The 17634-nt window shown below is 39.6% G+C and overlaps 1 protein-coding gene across 1 annotated transcript in view; it reads left to right on the top strand.

Moving 5' to 3' along the window:
• LOC100413665 (serine/threonine-protein phosphatase 4 regulatory subunit 1) overlaps positions 1 to 17634 on the top strand; it is a 78380-nt gene that overhangs the window by 37049 nt on the left and 23697 nt on the right. Inside the window, 3 exon segments of the mRNA XM_078372014.1 lie at positions 2045 to 2151; positions 3415 to 3557; positions 9913 to 10059. Coding sequence (XP_078228140.1) covers positions 2045 to 2151; positions 3415 to 3557; positions 9913 to 10059 — 397 coding nt within the window.

Here is a 17634-nt window from a genome sequence, read left to right as displayed (position 1 = left end):
GCATATATACATTTGAGATAATTATGTCTTCTTCATGAGTTTACCCCTTTATCATTATGAAATGACCTTTTCCCTTGGTGATATTCTTTGGTCCAAAATCTGTTTTGTCTGATGTTAGCATACTCCAGCTTTCTTTGGACTATTGTTATCAGAATATATTTTTTAATTATTTATTTGCATCTGTATATTTAAATATTTTTTAATTATTTATTTGCATCTGTATATTTAAAGTGTGTTTCTTATAAGTAATATGTAGCTGGGTCTTGTTTTTTATCCATTTTGTTAATCTTTTTCTAATTGGAATGTTTAGACCATTTACATTTAATGTAATTGTTGATGAAGTTAGGCTTAAGTATATCATCTTGCTGTTTGTTTTCTATTTGTCACATCTGTTTTGTTCTTTATCTGCTTTCTCTTGAGTTAATTGAACTTTTTTGTGATTTTGGTTTGATTTTTAAATAGTTTATTAGTTATAATTCATTGTTTTTTCATTTTAGTGGTTGCCTTAGCATTTACAGTATGTATATATAACTTATCATGGTCTACCTTCCAGTGGTATTTTACCACTTCATGTATAGTATAAAGACCTTATCATAATATGCCTTTGTTTCCCCTCTCCTGGTCTTTATGTTATTTTTGTCATGTATTTTATTATATGTGTTATAAAGCCACAGTAATAAAATGCTATTTTTAACTTAGTCAATTATTTCTTAAGGAGAAAAATGATAAAAGTTTATATGTATACATATATATACATGTATATGTATATATATATATGTAGTTACCACTTCTGGTGCTCTTTATTCCTTTCTGTATATTCAGATTTCCATCTGGTGTCATTTTCTTTCTGCCTGAAGCGTTTTTTTTATCATTGTTATAGTTCAGTCTGCTGGTGATAGATGTTTTTGGATGTTTAAAAGAGTTTTTTATTCATTTTTAATTTTCTGTCTTTGGTGGTCCAGAGCTAGCCACAGTTCACAGTGGCCTCCTGGGCATGTGGGTCCACTCTTAGGGAAGGCCCCACACCTTAGGGTGTCCCCCACCCCTGCCCTGCTTCATTGATCAGTATATTGATGGAATTAGCTGCTGGAGAGATTTTGATGTTTCTTCTCAGTAGGCCTTCTGTAGCTCTGGCTCAGATCATGCTTATGATGGGACATGGTCACTTGGTCCTGCAATGACAGTCACATTGTCTCCCCCCATGGCCAGAGCTTTCTCTGTATAGAATGGCGTAGTGCCCATCATACCTCTGTTGCTTGCAGTCTTGTGGTGGGACTTTCCTGAGTTGAGTCTCGGCCTTCTCCTCAGCCTCAGGCTGACTTACTGTTCTTCTGTCCATTGCTCAGGCTGGTGGACTGTGGTGACTTCGCTTTCCTTTTGGTAGCTGCCACTTCTGACTCTATCTTGGTTCTCTTGACCAGTTCTGCCTATAGTGGGATGCAGTCTCTCCAGCTCCTCCTTTCCTTAACCCCATCAAAGTAAACATCTATAGGTCCTTCTCGTTTTATAAGTTTTATGGTTAATCAGCACAGGGAGGTAAGAAAGTAAAAATAAATGTAGAGAAATGTCTGAATTTAAAAAACTCTCCAGACTTTCTGAGAGAATTTCTGCAGAATTTCTAGTCTGCACTTCCTCATTCAGTCACTAAGAGGCCATCAGATGCCTCTTTGGACCTTTTTCTTCTGCATTTATTGATCCTTTAGTTCCCTTTAACTGTCTTGGGCTTTTCTTCCAAGCCTATGGAGGCCTGAGGAACCAGTCAGAAAATAAGAAAAGGGTTTTCCCTTATTCTCAAGTGGACATTTTCAAGCTCTGATGACTGCCAGACTAGAAGATGGGGGCCTTCTTTCCTGTAGGACTCTGGCCTGCATTGGAACGGCTGTCTTTGGGTATTCCCAGGTAGTCTCCGTCCTCCTGGACACAGGTTGCTCAGTTTGTCTTGTGTCAAGGTGTGTTTACCTGCTCTTAGCACAATTCCTGGAACCTTGTGGTCCCTCAGTCAGTATGGCCCAAATAACCATATGCATTGTTTTTGTCTCCATAGGCAGATTATTGCCAGAGGGCTGCTTGATATCTTCCAGGGCTTCAGTAACAACGAAGAGGACTTCTTAACAGTAATGGAGATTGTGGTCAGATTGTCAGAAGATGCAGGTTTGTATAAGTATTGTATAATTTTATTTTTTACTTATGAATTTTTAAGAAATTACATATAACCAATAATAGCTAATTTAAAAAACTATTAATCGATAAACAGTTGTAATTAATAACTTTTAAGCAATTTCTAACCACGAATGGATTTTGTCATGAAGAATGGGTGTCTTATTTGAATTTTGACTGAAATTTTCTTACATTTAGAAAATTAGAATGATTAATGGCTGTGAATACTGTTTGCCTTGGCATTTAGGCCTTTTGTATTTCTTGAGTTTTGCCAGACTACTGGTTGCTAAGAAATGCCAAATGAAAAGAAGCCTCTTGGGTTAGAAAATCCCAGTTATTAGTTTCCCTCAAGGGGAATCTCGAGTTTTCTTTCTCATTCTACCTCTCCATGATTGGTGTTCTGGAAGGAAAGCACGTTGCTGTACGGCAGACATGATGATGTTGTCTTCCCCCTGCCCCAGTAGAGATGAGTTATATGGATAAGTGGTGGGGAGGCTGGTATTGAGAGCTGTGCTGCAGCCCCCTCCTCCCTACAGAATGAATGATGAGAACTTCAGAAAGTTTCAGGACTCTCAGGCTTTAGAATTTGATCATTTTAACTGAAAATAGAAAAATAAGACTTCCGTATTAGCTCCCATATTAGTTTAAAATATTCATATGAATATAACACAATGCTTTTAAAAAGGCCCAAGTGGATGTTTTGTGTCTTTAAATGGATTCTCTTTGTAAATGAGTCACCATTTACAGTGCTGTAGCAATTATATATTTGTGTTAAATTTAATGTGGTATATTGGAGCTAGAGCCACTCTTTTGTTTAATGCTTTGCCTTAGAAATAATTGGGATGCGTGGATTGTGGGGGAGTGCATTTATGAAAAAATTATTTATAATGTATACATTCTGGCTAGAATTTAAATAAGCACAACCCATAGGTCTGGCATATAAGCCATTAGTTGTAATGGCTTTTGGACGCTGGCCCAGCATGCAGACTTCTTCCTCCCTCCTCAATTTATATATGGCTTGTTATAATAGAGTTGTCATTCTCTCTTCTTTTTATGTTTTTATATTGCTGTATAGCTCATTAGCTTTTTAAGCCTGTCTGTAGCATAAATACTCTAAACGGGAAATGATTTTTAAACTGCATTTGTCTAATTTCTTTGATGAAGTATTTTAGTAAGAAAAGCTAGAAACTATCAGTATATACTATGTAAGATGCTTGGCTTATTCTTTAATTTTTCTAATTTTTTTTATTGCTGCAGAGCCCACAGTGCGGACTGAGCTGATGGAACAGATTCCTCCTATTGCCATTTTTTTACAAGAAAACAGATCAAATTTTCCAGTGGTGCTCTCTGAATATCTCCTACCTATTGTGGTGAGGAACCTCACAGATCCAAACAATCAGGTTTGAAAAATTATAACCTTAAGATCTCTTTAGCAAATGCTCTTTAGTCTTGTTTTAGCTGATATTCATAATTCAAAAAACAGCTTCTTAGAGTTAAGTGATTTGAGAACAAAACATCTATCTGTGTACGGTTCCTCTAGTCATGTAGGAAGATAACACTCATTCTTATCATGAAATCTTTCTTCTTTTTCTTTAACATTTTACTGTGGAAATTTTCAAACACACATAACAGTAGAGAGAATATGAAAATGAATGCCTGTGTGCCCTACACCTACTATCAACCGTCATTAACATTTGACCTGGCTGGGTGCGATGGCATACGCCTGTAATCCCAGCACTTTGGGATGCTGAAGCAGGTGAATCACCTGAGGTCAGGAGTTCAAGACCAGCCTGGTCAACATGGTGAAACCCTGTCTCTACTGAAAATGCAAAAATCAGCTGGGTGTGGTGGCATGTGCCTGTAGTCCCAGCTACTTTGGGAGGCTGAGGCAGGAGCATTGCTTGAACCTGGGATGTGGAGATTGCAGTGAGCCAAGATCATGTCACTGCACTCCAGCCTGGGTGATGCAGTGAGACTCCGTCTCAAAAAAAAAAAAAATAAAAAAGCATTTGTTCAATCTTTTTTCATTTATCTTGCCCCAATAAAATCCAATCCAGACAAAATAATTTGCAGACACCATCTCATTTCAGCTGAAAATACTTTTTAGTATTATTCTCTATGAAATACTCTTTTTAAAAAACGTAATGATAATATCATTAATGCAAATATAAAAATTGTCAGTAGTTATCTAACATCATCTAATGTCTAGTCATTGGTCCAATTTCCCAGTTTTCTCATAGGTATTTTTATTTGCACAGAGGCCATTCAAACCAGAATACAAACAAGGTCCACACATTGAATCTAGGTGATACAGGTCTCTTAGATCTTTTAAAATTTATAATGCTGCCCCTTCCCACTTTTTTCCCTTGCTATTTGTTGAGGAAGCCAGGTCATTAGTTTTATAGAATTGCCCATATTTGGGATATGGTTCTTTGCATCTCTGTATTGTTCAGATGTTGCTTTACTCCAGGCATTTCTTATAAACTAGTAGTTAAGTTGGAAGCTCAGCTAGACTCAGATTTTCTAGTTTAGAGAGAATACTTTGTAGACGGTTTGTGTTTTCCTGCTATGTTGAATCAGGGGGCACAAAAGCTCTGGATGGTTGTTTTTTCCTAATACTGAATTTGGCCACCTTTTCTATAAAGTTCCCCATCATTGTATGAGCAACCATTGGTGATCGCTGCCCTGATCCAGTATCTCTTAGAGTCTGTAAATTCTGACATACTAATCCCAACATTTCTTTTTAGTTTAATAGCTGGAGTTCTTCTGTAAAAACTTTCTCTATCAATATTTGATAGTCCTGAAAACCTTGACTAATTCCAACATTTCTTTTTAGTTTAATAGCTGGAATTCTTCTGTAAAAAACTTTCTCTATCAACTGTTTGATAGCCCTGAAAACCTGTTTGAGTATGAAAGACAGAATAAATGCTTTATTTTATCCCTTTATTTACTAGTTCCAGAATCATCGTTGGCATTTTAATAATCTACAAAGGTTGCCAGTTAGGTTTTAAAACCTTGTTTGAGTATTGTTAGGAACTCCTGCATTTTAACACAGTAGATATGTTTCAATCTGTTGTAGTACTTATTCTTTTTGATGATGGAGTTGTTCCAGCTTTGACCAGTTGTAGCCCTTCAAGTTAGTTACAGAATCTTTTTAAATATGACCCAGTACACTATGATACTGCATCTCTCCCTGGGATCAACCATTTCTCCAAGAACCCAGGTTCCTTATGAGGCAAATAGTATGAAAACGGAATGTGGGTACTGGGGGGCACTCATTGCTTCTAGTGACAGAACAATTTTTTAAAAGATAAAAATTCTTCAAGTTTATCTTGATATTTCCAACTCAAATTTAGCATTATAGGGGTTTTACTTCTTTGATTTTTAGTTGTATCTTTTTTCACTTGCATGATCTAAATCCTGCTTCTTGATGTCATTAGCATACATGTATATGTCTGTGTATCCAAAATAAAAGTCCTTGTATTGCAATGTGATGGGGTTACTGAACATAGCTTAAGACTTCTTAATTCCTTTGTTTTTAGGCCACATCCTTCTAGAGGTGCCCAGTCATATTCGTGTTACTGTGTTTTAAAGTCCCTTGCATTAATCCTTCTCTTTGTGGTTAAGCCACCAACCTGATATATAGTTATTCTCATTTGTTTTTTTTATTTTTAGAAATTGCTTTAGCTTGTACATTTTGATTTATAATTATTTAAAATGTTTACCTGATTGCAAAGTCAAAACTGTAAAACAAAGCACGTTCAGAGAAGTCTGACTTCTATCCCTGGTCCTCACGTCTTCTCCCTCCCCTGTAGGTAACTGTTTCTTTTAGTTTTTGCTTCATTTCTAAAATACATGTGCACACACATGTAAACAATTGAGATGATTTCTTGCATTCTGCACGGCCGTGCCCCTTTCCTGGGTGCGAGGAGTTCCCTCTTCCTGCCTCCCTGTGCCGTGTGCTCTGAGTACCCCGAAAGCAGGCGCCAGCATCTGCAGCGTACTTGTTCCTTTCCTTGCAGTGCAGTACCCCACTGAGGGAACAGAGCAGAGCTTATTGATGGACATTTGGGCTATTTCCAGACTTTTGGCACTTTACAATGGCTGCAGTGAATAGACTTGCATCATTTCTATTTGGGCCAGCGTATTTGGGGATGGCTTTCCACAAAGGGTAAATTTATTTTATTTTTATTGATATGCCATGTTTTCACTATCATTATTTTCAAGAGATTCTAAAATTTATTTCTCCCTTGATGTAAGCATTTTCAAAGGAACAAGCACTCATTTTTAACTGGTAAGCAGTGTGACAGCATTAAGTGGAGTTTTCAAATAAGGAAAAAAGTCCTCCTGTTTCTACTATTCTAACAGTTGGTATTTTGATTATTTTTGCATTTTCCTCTCTAGTTGCCAACATTCTTTTCCACATAGGTCTAATCATAATGTGATACAATTTCTCCATTCATTCATTTATTCAGACAGTTTCTTAGTGCTCATTATGAGCCAAGCACAATGCTTCATGCCTGGGGATAGGGAGCTGAGCAGTACAGATTTTCTGCCCTCAGAAAGCCGCATCATAGATGCGGTAAAACACTGTTTCCTCATCATCATCATATTTTTAATTTTGTTGAATACTTATATTTCATTCAGGTTGTGTGTGTATGTGTGTATTGTAGATGCATTGAGCGTCCGAAGGGATGTGGTTTTGTTCTTTTATTGACTTTTCCTTTGTATTCATTCTCGAAAATTAGAGTACACTGGGTCAGGAGGTTTGACATTTCTTGACTTTTGTCCAGTAGCACAGCCGTATCTTCTCTTCCAGAACGGCAGAGGCAGGAAGCTGGTTTTGACCCCAGGATCTAGCATGGTGCCTGACACCCATTCTGTGTTTGCTGAAGAGTCTTATTCATGGCCTCAGCAGGCATGCTCATGGTCAGCCCAAGTTGTGTCTACACCCAGCCTTCCTTGCACCATAGTTGCTGCCCGCCTCCCAGTGCTTCCAGATCTGCCACACCTCTGCACGTGCACTTCCACTCCAACCACAGCTTGCCCTCCTTTCTTTGCTCCCCCGCCCTGGGCCTTCCTGCCCCAGCAGCCTCTGGCTCTGCAGCCGCTATTGCCTGCCTGCATTTACTTCCTGTTGTTCCTCAGCAGTTCCCTCTCTCGTCCCACCCTTTCAAGCCCATCCATACCATCACCCTCTATTTACTTATCCTTTTGATACTGCTTCTGCCACACTGGCTCTGCCTGTCCTCCCCAGCCCCTCGGCTTCCTCCACTGCTGGTAGCTGAGCTTGGCAGAGGGAGTCCCATCATGCATTGATTGGTGCCGTTGCAAATTTATGGGTTCCAGTCGCGGCTGGGCTTGCAGCGTTGCTTGGCAGTCCTTTCCCTTGTCCCTCATCAGCTGCATTTCCCATTATCCTTGACAGTTCTGTTAGACCTTTGCCACTTTCATCAGGCCTTTTCCCCTCTCCCTTCCTTGCGCCAAGCAAGTGACCTTGCCTTTTACATCGCAAAATAGAGACCTTCAATCTTCATCCCCTTCTCCGTGCAGGGAACCACCACCTACTTCACACACTCCCCAGAGCTGCCACCCAGGAACTGACAAGTCCTTTCCCCTCCCCTCCTTCATCCAGTTAGAGCCAGCCCTGTCTCCTTTGTTTGCATCAAAAGTACCTAACCCCTTGAGGGCATCACTCCTTTCATTCCCACCATTTGTAAACAGAAAAGTGCAGAAATTCTTTCTCATTGAACTCTGGTTCTCTGAGACACAGCCTAGACTTCTTCCCTGGCACCTGTCCCTTTCTGCCCTTGACTCTGCTGGCATCTGCCTGTCCCTTCTGTTCTTATGATTCTGACCATCTTGCCCTTCCCAAATGCCCCCTCCTCTCTTCTGTCAGTCCCTGTCTTCCTTTAACAGATGTGGACTCTTGACATCCACAGTGGGGGCCCCTGAGAACACCTAAAAGTCCCTAATTAGGATTCTTAATTCAGCAAAGACGAAGATTGTTGTGCATGTGGGGATGGGATGGGTGTGCTAGGTCCCAGCCAGCATCTGCCTCAGTAGGCCAGCTGGCCCTACTCTGTTTATCAGCAAGTATTTTTCATGGTCACTGAACATGTGAGGCATGAAATTCACAACGTTGGGGGTAATATTGATGCTATTGCCAGGACTACTGCCACTGATACAGCTCCCCTTTCTTGAGTTGTCTCTGTGCTCTAGCGCTGTGCTTCAGGATTAGCCTGGCTAATTTCCTTTCCTCTTCTTCAGCCCCCTGTGAAGTATGGGTGAATTGCTAGTTAAGCAGAGAGGTGTGGTTGTGGGTGCTGAGCAGCAGCTGGGCTGGAAAAGGCAGGAGGCTAGATGTCTGGTTTCATGAGGCTGTCTGCTGTGTGCTGTGGGACTGGAGGCTCTTGTAAATGTTGTAAGCTGAAGTGTCTGTTGCCTTCTTGAGTGAGAGTCCAGGATTGTATTTTATCGGCTTTGGTGACCTAGCACAGGATCTGGCACCTGGTAGTTTTGTTTTTGTTTTTTTTTTCAGTAAAGATTTGTAGATGGTCACTGAACATGTGAGGCATGAACATGTGAGGCATGAATTAGCTGCACATGCTATTTGATAATGAAGCCAGATTTCTTCAGTGCTCCTGAGCTCCTACCCTCTGTCTCCAGTTGACTGGAAACACTACTGCCAGGGTGATCTTTCCGAAATACTGTTTTCATCTGTCACCTGGTCAGAAGTGTTAATGTCATATTGCCTCTGTGGCTTGAGTCTTTTATAACCTTTGATAACCTGCTGTCGACTGATCATCTGTGACTCATCTGTACACTTCTGGCTCCCATTATTATTTTTCTGTCTTTTAATCACTGTGGTGAATTGCATATTTCATTATTTTATCTATAAATTGGAATTTATGTGCTTTCTTTTTCCTCAAAATGTCTCTTAAGCTTCTTTGGACCCCTCTGAGTTCCAGTGCTTGCTCATTCCCATGCAGACTGCAAAGAACAAGAGCTCCTCAGCCTTCTTCTTCTGTGGACTGGGGGAGCCTTTGTTTTCTGTGGGAGCATCCCCCTTTGTCCGTGGCTCTTGCTTGGGCTCCTTCCCTGTGTGTTCTGTTGTACCAGACATAATTCCCGTCTCATGTGTGGCATGCCAGGGTTTACAAAGTAACAGAAGATGCTGCAGTGTTTTCCTGTGTCTTTACCTACAAAGGAGAAAAGGCGAGAAGTCATCCATTCATTCAACAGATCCTTACAGAATGCAAAATTCTGTGCCACAGGCTACAAGGTCCTGAGGGTGCACTGGAGGACAAAGGACAAGTCAGATGTGGTACCTGCCTTCTGAGTTCACTCTCTGCAACAGGAGAGACAGGTGGCAATTATGAAATCATACAGAAAATAGCCTCTATATGTTTGTATGTATGTAAATGCAGAAATCTGGAACAAGAGCTTCGGAGGAAAAAGTCCAGGGTACTAGTCGAGTGTTGTTAGGGGACCTGCTCAAACAGGGTCCAGGAGCAGAGGGGCTTTGGGCTGGAGCAGAGGAATGGTAGCCAGTCAGGTAGAGAGAGTGGCCTATTCAAAGGCCTCAGTCAGGAGGGGCAACAGAAGGCAGGAAGATCCAGTGCCCTTCAATGTGTTTAGCTGGGGAGTTAGGCAGGGGCCGGCTGGGCCACACCTGCTCAGTGGGGTTGGTCTTGATCCTGAAGGCACTTCTGCTCACTTGTGCTTCATCTTCTGCCTTTTTTTCTCTTCTAGGTTAGAAAATCAAGTCAGGAAGTACTCTTGATTCTTCTGGAACAAGACCTTGTTTTCCAGCATGATATTGAAAACACAGTGTGTCCCATTTTGCTGCAGCTCTGTGCCCTGGACAGTGATGATGAATATAAGGCAGAAGCCGTGAGTGTAAGTGTGTCCAGGGAATGCCCAGCACCTGTGGGCACTGTCCCATAAGTTCACTTATACCTGACTTGAAGTGTTACACGTGTTTGATTTTGGTCAGCCCTGTTCTTATGAACAAGGTAGCCAGTTACTTGACCTAGGTTGGAGAAAGCTCACAGTTCAGCTCTAGCATGTTTTGGAAGTGAGCATCCTTATAGCACCAATTGTTTTAAGAAGAAAAGGCTTGAGAAATCAGAGTGATGTGGGCTTAGCAGCAGTAGCTGGCTTAGATTTCTATTGGACAAGATGCTGAGATTTATAGGGAAATCCTTGAACCTGGACCATGGGCTTTCTTTCTTAAAGTAGGAACCCTAGTATGGTATGTGAGATAATGTCAGACGGTACTTAGACAGTTAAGAAGAAAATTTTGTAGACTTGTATGTCTATAGATTAGGAGAAGACTAAGATAGGTACGTAAGCAAGTTAAGAAGAGTCACTGTGAAGAATGCAGACGTGGCCAAATCTTTGCAGGTGTTTGGGAGATGCTGTGTTAAAGTATTTGTGCTTCTGTCAGTCAGAGATGTGCAGGGAAAGGAATGGCGTAAATGCCCAGTATCTTCTAGCTAATAGTGTGGTATCCTTGGGTTTGCAAGATTCTGCGCCCATTGTTAAATGATTATACCCTGGGGACTTTCTGCTTGCTGCTGGAGCCCTTGTTCACAAACCAACAGTTGATGAGCCAGTGCTGGCTCTTCCTGCCTCAGGTCCAGATGCCTCCGTTTGTCCTCATGCCATTTCCTTTGCGGCCATCTTGTTTTATCTGGCTGTTGCTCCTCCACTGACCCATGCAAATGATGCTGTATGGCATTACCCTTTCTGTTTGCCTTGTAGAAGTAAAGAGCTCCAGGATGATTCCAGCATTTTGGGAAATTTTTGTCCATAAAGGGTGTAAAAACTCATAAGCATTCATTATGAGTATAATAAAATACATAGATGATAGTTGTTTTCCTGTTTGGGAAACAGTGACGTTAGAGAAGGGAATTATTTTCTTTTTTAAAGTGCAGATACATTATACGCCATGGAGCTAAAAAATTATATGACAGCATCAGAACATTTGGCAGTTATTCTTCATTTATGTAAAAGTTTTCAACTAGGCGTTAAAGGTCTGGCTTTGGAAACTAATTTAATATTTTGCATATTCCATATGTTTATAAGATGAATCAGGCTGAAGAATAATTGATTATTAAGATTCAGATTCTCCAGGATTCTTTTATAAATTTCAAGTTTCTCTATAAGAAATTAAATTTATTTTGCAAAATGAACCTGGATAATATCATTTATTTGGGGTATTTGGCAGTTGAGCAGTGAACTTTGCCAACTAGATCTTCTTTTTCATTTGGAAGTTGGTTAGGTGAGTTTCCAAGGTTACGGCTGACAACCAAATATCTTATCCCTAAAGACTGATAATACCATGAAAAATAATGCTAAAGGCATTTTTGTATGATTTTTATTTTGTTTTCTTTCCAAATACTCCATTCTTGTCAGCAGTCTTCTTCTTTCTCCTCCTCCTCCTCCTCCTCTTCCTCCTCCTCTTCTTCTTCTTCATTATTTTGGTAGAAAGATTTGAAAAATATAACAAGACTTCAAAAAGCTATCTCCACAAATCACTTGCAGAACAAATTAGTTCACAGAAATTGTATTTTTCATTCCAAGTGAGATGCTAGTGTCATTACTTGAATGGATATTATTTGAACTGTGGCTGTAATAACAGAAGTGATCCTGAGCCTCCCACCCACCATGGCCCAGGCTGAGTGCCTGTCTGTTTCTCCCCGGTGTTCCTGCAGGACCTCTGCGTCTCTTCCTGTAAACATCTGATGGGAGTGAATGTGGGATGTCTTGTTGGGCCCCCGTGTGCTTTGCTCCAGTTATTTTCCCAGAACCTGGAGGCCAAGGGGCCTTGTGAGGGGACCTGACCCTTGAGTGCCAGAGAGCTGTGGAACACAGTCTCTTCTTTTTAACTAGTAAATGATGATGTGGGTGGAGTAAATTACAGTGTGGGTGTCATTCAAAGAAGAGAAGGCCACCTGTGTGCTTTGTAGAGCTCCCCTAGGAAGGCAGGGTTTTGATTTAGCTGGTCTGTGGGTGATTCCCCAAACATTGCAGGTGCCAGTGTGTATCTGTTAGGAGGTGATTTGGGGAGCTGTCAGCTAAAAGGGTGATAGATGAGGAAAGAAGCAAATTGGGCTGGTCGGATGTCCTCTGTGTTTTGGGGCTGTCTTTGCAAGCAGATGGTGTGAATATTGCTACATCTGTACTGTACATAAACACACGCCTACTCAGAGCAGTGCCATTTTGAAGGAAGTGTCTCTATTCCCAAAGAGACTGTACATTTTCATGGACAAAATACATCTGTTCATTTGACTTTTCACTCTCATTAGAACTTACAGTTAGTTGATTCTGATGCTAACAACTCTAGTGCATGTATGATTGGGAAAATCAAAGATAACCAACTGCATGTGTCCTGGGCACATGTGTTTTACATTGAGTTCTGCAGGACAGCTTACGTCTTGGGACATGGGTATATGGAATCCTGGGAAGGGAAATGTATGTGCATTTTCCTTTGTGAAGTCTTTCTAGAAACTGTGCAACGTTAGTGACTCTGTCCTTGATACAGTCAGAACGGTTGACTCTGTCTACTGTCACTTAGCAGTTGCCTTGTGAAGTTCTGTTTGTTTATGTCTCCCTCAAGATGGTGAGCTTCTAAAACACCAGGCTGCGCTATCTTTGCACCATTGGCAGCCAGCACAGTGCCAGGCCCAGAGTCAGTACTAAATAAATGTTAGTTGTTGGATGAATGAATCGGTAAAAACTGCAAGAGCTGTATCTTGTAATTATATCTAGACAGGATAAACAGGCCACCGGAGACCAATTATAATTCCTCTTGCTTGCAGGGACACCATTAGCATTCCGAGATTATAACTCATTGTCAGAAGCCTATTTTTCTCTCTCAACACGTTTTCACATTAAGGCTGCCTCATTTTTTGTCATCATTTCTATTTTTAAGCCCATTTTTATTTGTGCATTTATTTAAGAAGAATGTTGTAGTTATATGCTATAAAGAATAGTTGGCTCTAAGCAACTAAGTAAGATCGTCATTCCATTCAAGTGGTTCCCAGGGCCACAGGAATATCATTTCTTGTCACTTGGTGTGCTGACACTTAATGACTCTGGATTTGTTTTATACTGTATAATAATAAGGTCGTGTGGGTGTGGCAGATGGAGAGGGGTGGATGGAGATACTCGGAGTACTTTAGTTGCCTGTCATCCTGGATACAGAAGACTCACATCCTCATTTATTGTGGCTGTTACTTTGTGCAACTCCACTAAGCATCACATCAGAAACATGTGTCCTCTGTGTTCTGAGGACAAACCTTTTCCTTATTTGTGTTATGGTCAAGTTTCCCCTTTGCCCCGCCCCCTTTGGTTTTCTTTCCCCTCCTCTTGTGTGCAAATTCCAAATAGAGTGATGGGAGGATTACTGCCCCAGGACCTTTTTCTACTCTAACTTGGCAGCGCTGTGTATATAGTGAGAAGAACAGACTTCAGAGACAGGAAGGCCTTCTTCCCACCATCCCTGCACTTCTCCATCCCTTCCTTCCTTCTATCCCTTCCTTTCTTTTCTCTCCATTTCTACCCTTCACTCCCCTGCCTCCCCTTCTTGCTTCCCTCCCTCCCCCCTCCTCCCCCTCCTTTCCTTCATTCCTTCCTTCTTTCCTTCTTTTGTTCTTTCTTCCCTTTCTTTTTACTTTGTTGGGGAAATGGAAAAGTTTTTCTAGTTTTCTTTTTGGCAACTTTTCATTTTGTTTCAATTTCAAACTTGCAAGAAAGTTGCAGGAATAGTAATATGAATTTACATATACCTCTCTCTGGCTTCTTTAGTAATTTATATTTAGCTCCATTTGTTTTGTCATTTTTTTTTCTCTCTCCTCCATCTCTTCCTCTGTCTCTACACACACAGACAGATGCATATTTACTGTATTTGTTCTTTTCTGAGACATTTGAAACTCAGTTGGAGACACTGTCCCTCTTTACATCTAAATACTTCATGTTTTTAATTTAATTTTTTATTGTATTAAGGACAAACAGCGGCATATATCTAAATACTTCAATGTATATATCCTAAGAGCAAGGAAATTCTCTTATATAACCATAGTACAATGATCAAATTAGGAATATTAACACCGATACAATGCTGATGTAGCCACAGTTCATATGCAAACATCATCATTTGTCCAGGGTCACTTGCTGCACTAAGCTGTCATGTCTCTTTGGTTTCCATTAATCTGGAACAGTTCCTGAGTCTGTCTGTGAATTTTGTAACACTTACATGTTCAAGAGTACTGGCCATAGTTTTTTTGTATAGTGTCTTCCTGTTTGGCTTTGCTTGATGTTTCCCTGTGATTGGATCCAGACTGTGTCTTTCTGGCAGGATTATCATGGGAGCAATGTATTCCAGTGTGTCGTGGCAGGAGGCACAAGACTTCATTTTGTCCTAATATTGGTGATGTTAACTTTGATGCCCTAATAGACATAGGATCTGCCAAATTTCTCCAATGTGCTCTTTTTTCCCTCTGGAAGTAATGAGGAGAGTTACCTTGAGGCTATTTAAGTCTGCTCTTTTCTGTCAGACCCTCACCCACTAGCGTTGCTGTCTATTGATGATTCTGGTTGGCATTCTGCTGTGCTCCCTTCTCCATAATTTCCTACCATTTTGCTGAGGATTTTCATATCTATATTCAAGAGGACAATTTTCTTTTCCTATTATGCCTTTGTCAGGTTTTAGAATCAGAATTTTTCTGGCTTCAAAAAATGAGGTAGAAAGTATTCCCTCCTTTTCTGTTTTCTGAAAGGTTTTGTTTAAGATTGGAATTATTTTTTTCCTTAAACATTTGTTAGAATTCACCAGTAAAACCTCTAGTCCTAGAGTTGTCTTTGTGAGATGGTTTTTCATAACAGTTTTAATTCAGATATAGTGCTATTCAGATTTCTTCATCTGTGTTACTGGGTAAGTGGTACATTTCAGGGAATTTATTAATTTCATGTAAGTTGTCAAATTTATTGGGTTAGAGTTGTTCATGATATTCTTTTATTATCTTTTTAATGTCTGTAAGATCCATAGTGTTATCCCCTTTCAGTTATGATCTTGGTAATTTTTTTTTTCCTCTCTTGATCAGTCTTGCCTAAGAGCTTTTCAATTTTATTTATGTTTTCAAATCAGTTTTTGGCATTGTTGGCTTTATCGCTCGTGTCTTTTTCATTGATTTCTACTTTTTATTATTTCCACCCTTCTCTTTTCTTGAACTCTTGACCTCAGGTGATCCACCCACCTCAGCCTCCCAAAGTGCTAGGATTACAGGTGTGAGCCACCGTGCCTGGCCCTTCTCTTTTCTTGAGCTCAGTTTGCTTGTACTTTTTTTAGCTTTTTAAAGAGGAAACAATATTTTTAAGCCTGCCTTTTCCATTTGAAGCACTTAAAGCTACACATTTAATGTTAATATCTATGTGGTGTATTAACTCTTACATCATTAAGAAACGTCTTTGACAGCAATACATTTTTTTTTTGAGACGGAGTTTCGCTCTTGTTACTCAGGCTGGAGTGCAATGTTGTGATCTTGGCTCACCGCAACCTCCGCCTCCTGGGTTCAGGCAATCCACTCTAGCATTTTTATGCGTACTGCTTATTATAGTATATTTGTTTATAGTTTTTTACTCCCAACTTATATGTCTTTAAAGTGTTTCTGCTTTTGTTAGCATCTAGTTGGGTCCTGTTTTTATATCTAGTCCAGTAGTTTCTGCTCTTTAATTAGTGTGTTTAGCTCATTTATATTTAATGTAATTATTGATATGTTTGGTTTTATTTCTGCCATTTCTGTTTGTTTTTATTTGTCTCATCTTTTTTTTTTTTTGTTAATTCTTTTCTGTTTTCTTTTGAACTAACAAATGTTTTTTAGCTTTGCACTTTAATTCCTCTATTGAGGATTTTCCAAAAATATATCACCTTGCAACAGTGTGGTTCATTCACTTGATTAGGTTACTGTTTCTCTATGAACCTCATCATCTCCCCTGTACATTCACAGGTCAGAGATCAGCCAAGGATTAGGGTAGGCTTTAATTACAGGTTTTGGAGCTTTCCTTTCTTTGGCTTCCTTCTTCCTTCATAGTAAAACTGTAGCTTTAAAAATGTTATATATGTATATATGTATTTATTTCAATAGCTTTAGGGCTACAAGTGGTTTTTGGCAACATGGATGAATTGTATATTGGTGAAGTCTATGATACTGATATTTCTATGATACTGATATTAGTGTACACATCACCTGAGTAGTGTACACGGAACACCAATAGGTAGTTTTTCATCCATCACCCCACTCTGACCCTCTCCTTTTCTGAGTCTTCAGTGTCCATTATATGACTGTATTTGCTTTTGCATACCCATAGCTTACCTTCCACTTATAAGTGAGACTATGAGGCATTTGGTTTTCAATTCCTCAGTTACTTTACTGAGAATAATGGCCTGCAGTATCATCCAAGTTACTGCAAAAGACATTATTTTGTTCCTTTTTATGACTGAGTAGTATTCCATGGAATATATATACCATATAAAAATATATGTACATATATTTTTCCTTTATTTTAAGATAGCATCTTGCTCTGTTGCCCAGGCTGGAGTGTAGTGGTGCAGTCTTGCTTCACTGCAGCCTCAACCTCCTGGGCTCAAGTGATCCTTCCACCTCAGCTTCCCAGGTAGCTAGCTGGGACTTCAGGCATGTACCACTACACCCAGCTAGTTTTGTTTACTTTTTGTAGAGATACATTTCACTGTGTTGCCCAGACTACCACATTTTCTTTGTCTTTTCATCAGTTGATGGGCACTTAGGTTGATTCCATATCTTTGCAATTGTGAATTGTGTTAACAATAAACATATCCATCCATACAGGTGTCTTTTTGATATAGTGATTTCTTTTCTTTTGGGTAGATACCCAGTAGTGGGATTGCTGGATTGAATGGTAGACCTACTTTTAGTTCTTTGAGAAATATCCATAATGTTTCTCATAGAAATTGTACTAATTTACATTCCCACCAGTAGTATATAAGCATTCCTTTTTCACCACATTCATGCTAACATCTATTGTTTTTTGACTTTTTAATAATGACCATTCTGGCTAGGGTAACAATGGTATATCATTGTGGTTTTAGCTTGATTTGTCTGATAATTAGTGATTTGGAATTTTTTTTTATATGCTTGTTGGCCATTTGTATATCTTTTTTTGAGAAATGTCTATTTATGTCATTGACCCACTTTTTAGTGGGATTATTTATTTATTTATTTATTTTTTCTTCTGATTTGTTTGAGTTCCTTGTAGATTCTGGATATCAGTTCTTTGTTGGATGCATACTTTGCAAATATCTTCTCCCATTCTGTGGGTTGTCTGTTTACTCTGATGATTATCTCTTTTGCTCTGCAGAAGCTTTTTAGTTTCATTAGGTCCCATTTATTTATATTTGTTTTTGTTGCATTTGCTTTTGGGGTCTTAGTC

Source organism: Callithrix jacchus, chromosome 5 (assembly GCF_049354715.1).
Source record: "Callithrix jacchus isolate 240 chromosome 5, calJac240_pri, whole genome shotgun sequence".
Lineage (NCBI taxonomy): Eukaryota > Metazoa > Chordata > Mammalia > Primates > Cebidae > Callithrix > Callithrix jacchus.
Note: the sequence above shows the minus strand (reverse complement) of the source record. Positions and strands in the feature narration are given on the sequence as shown.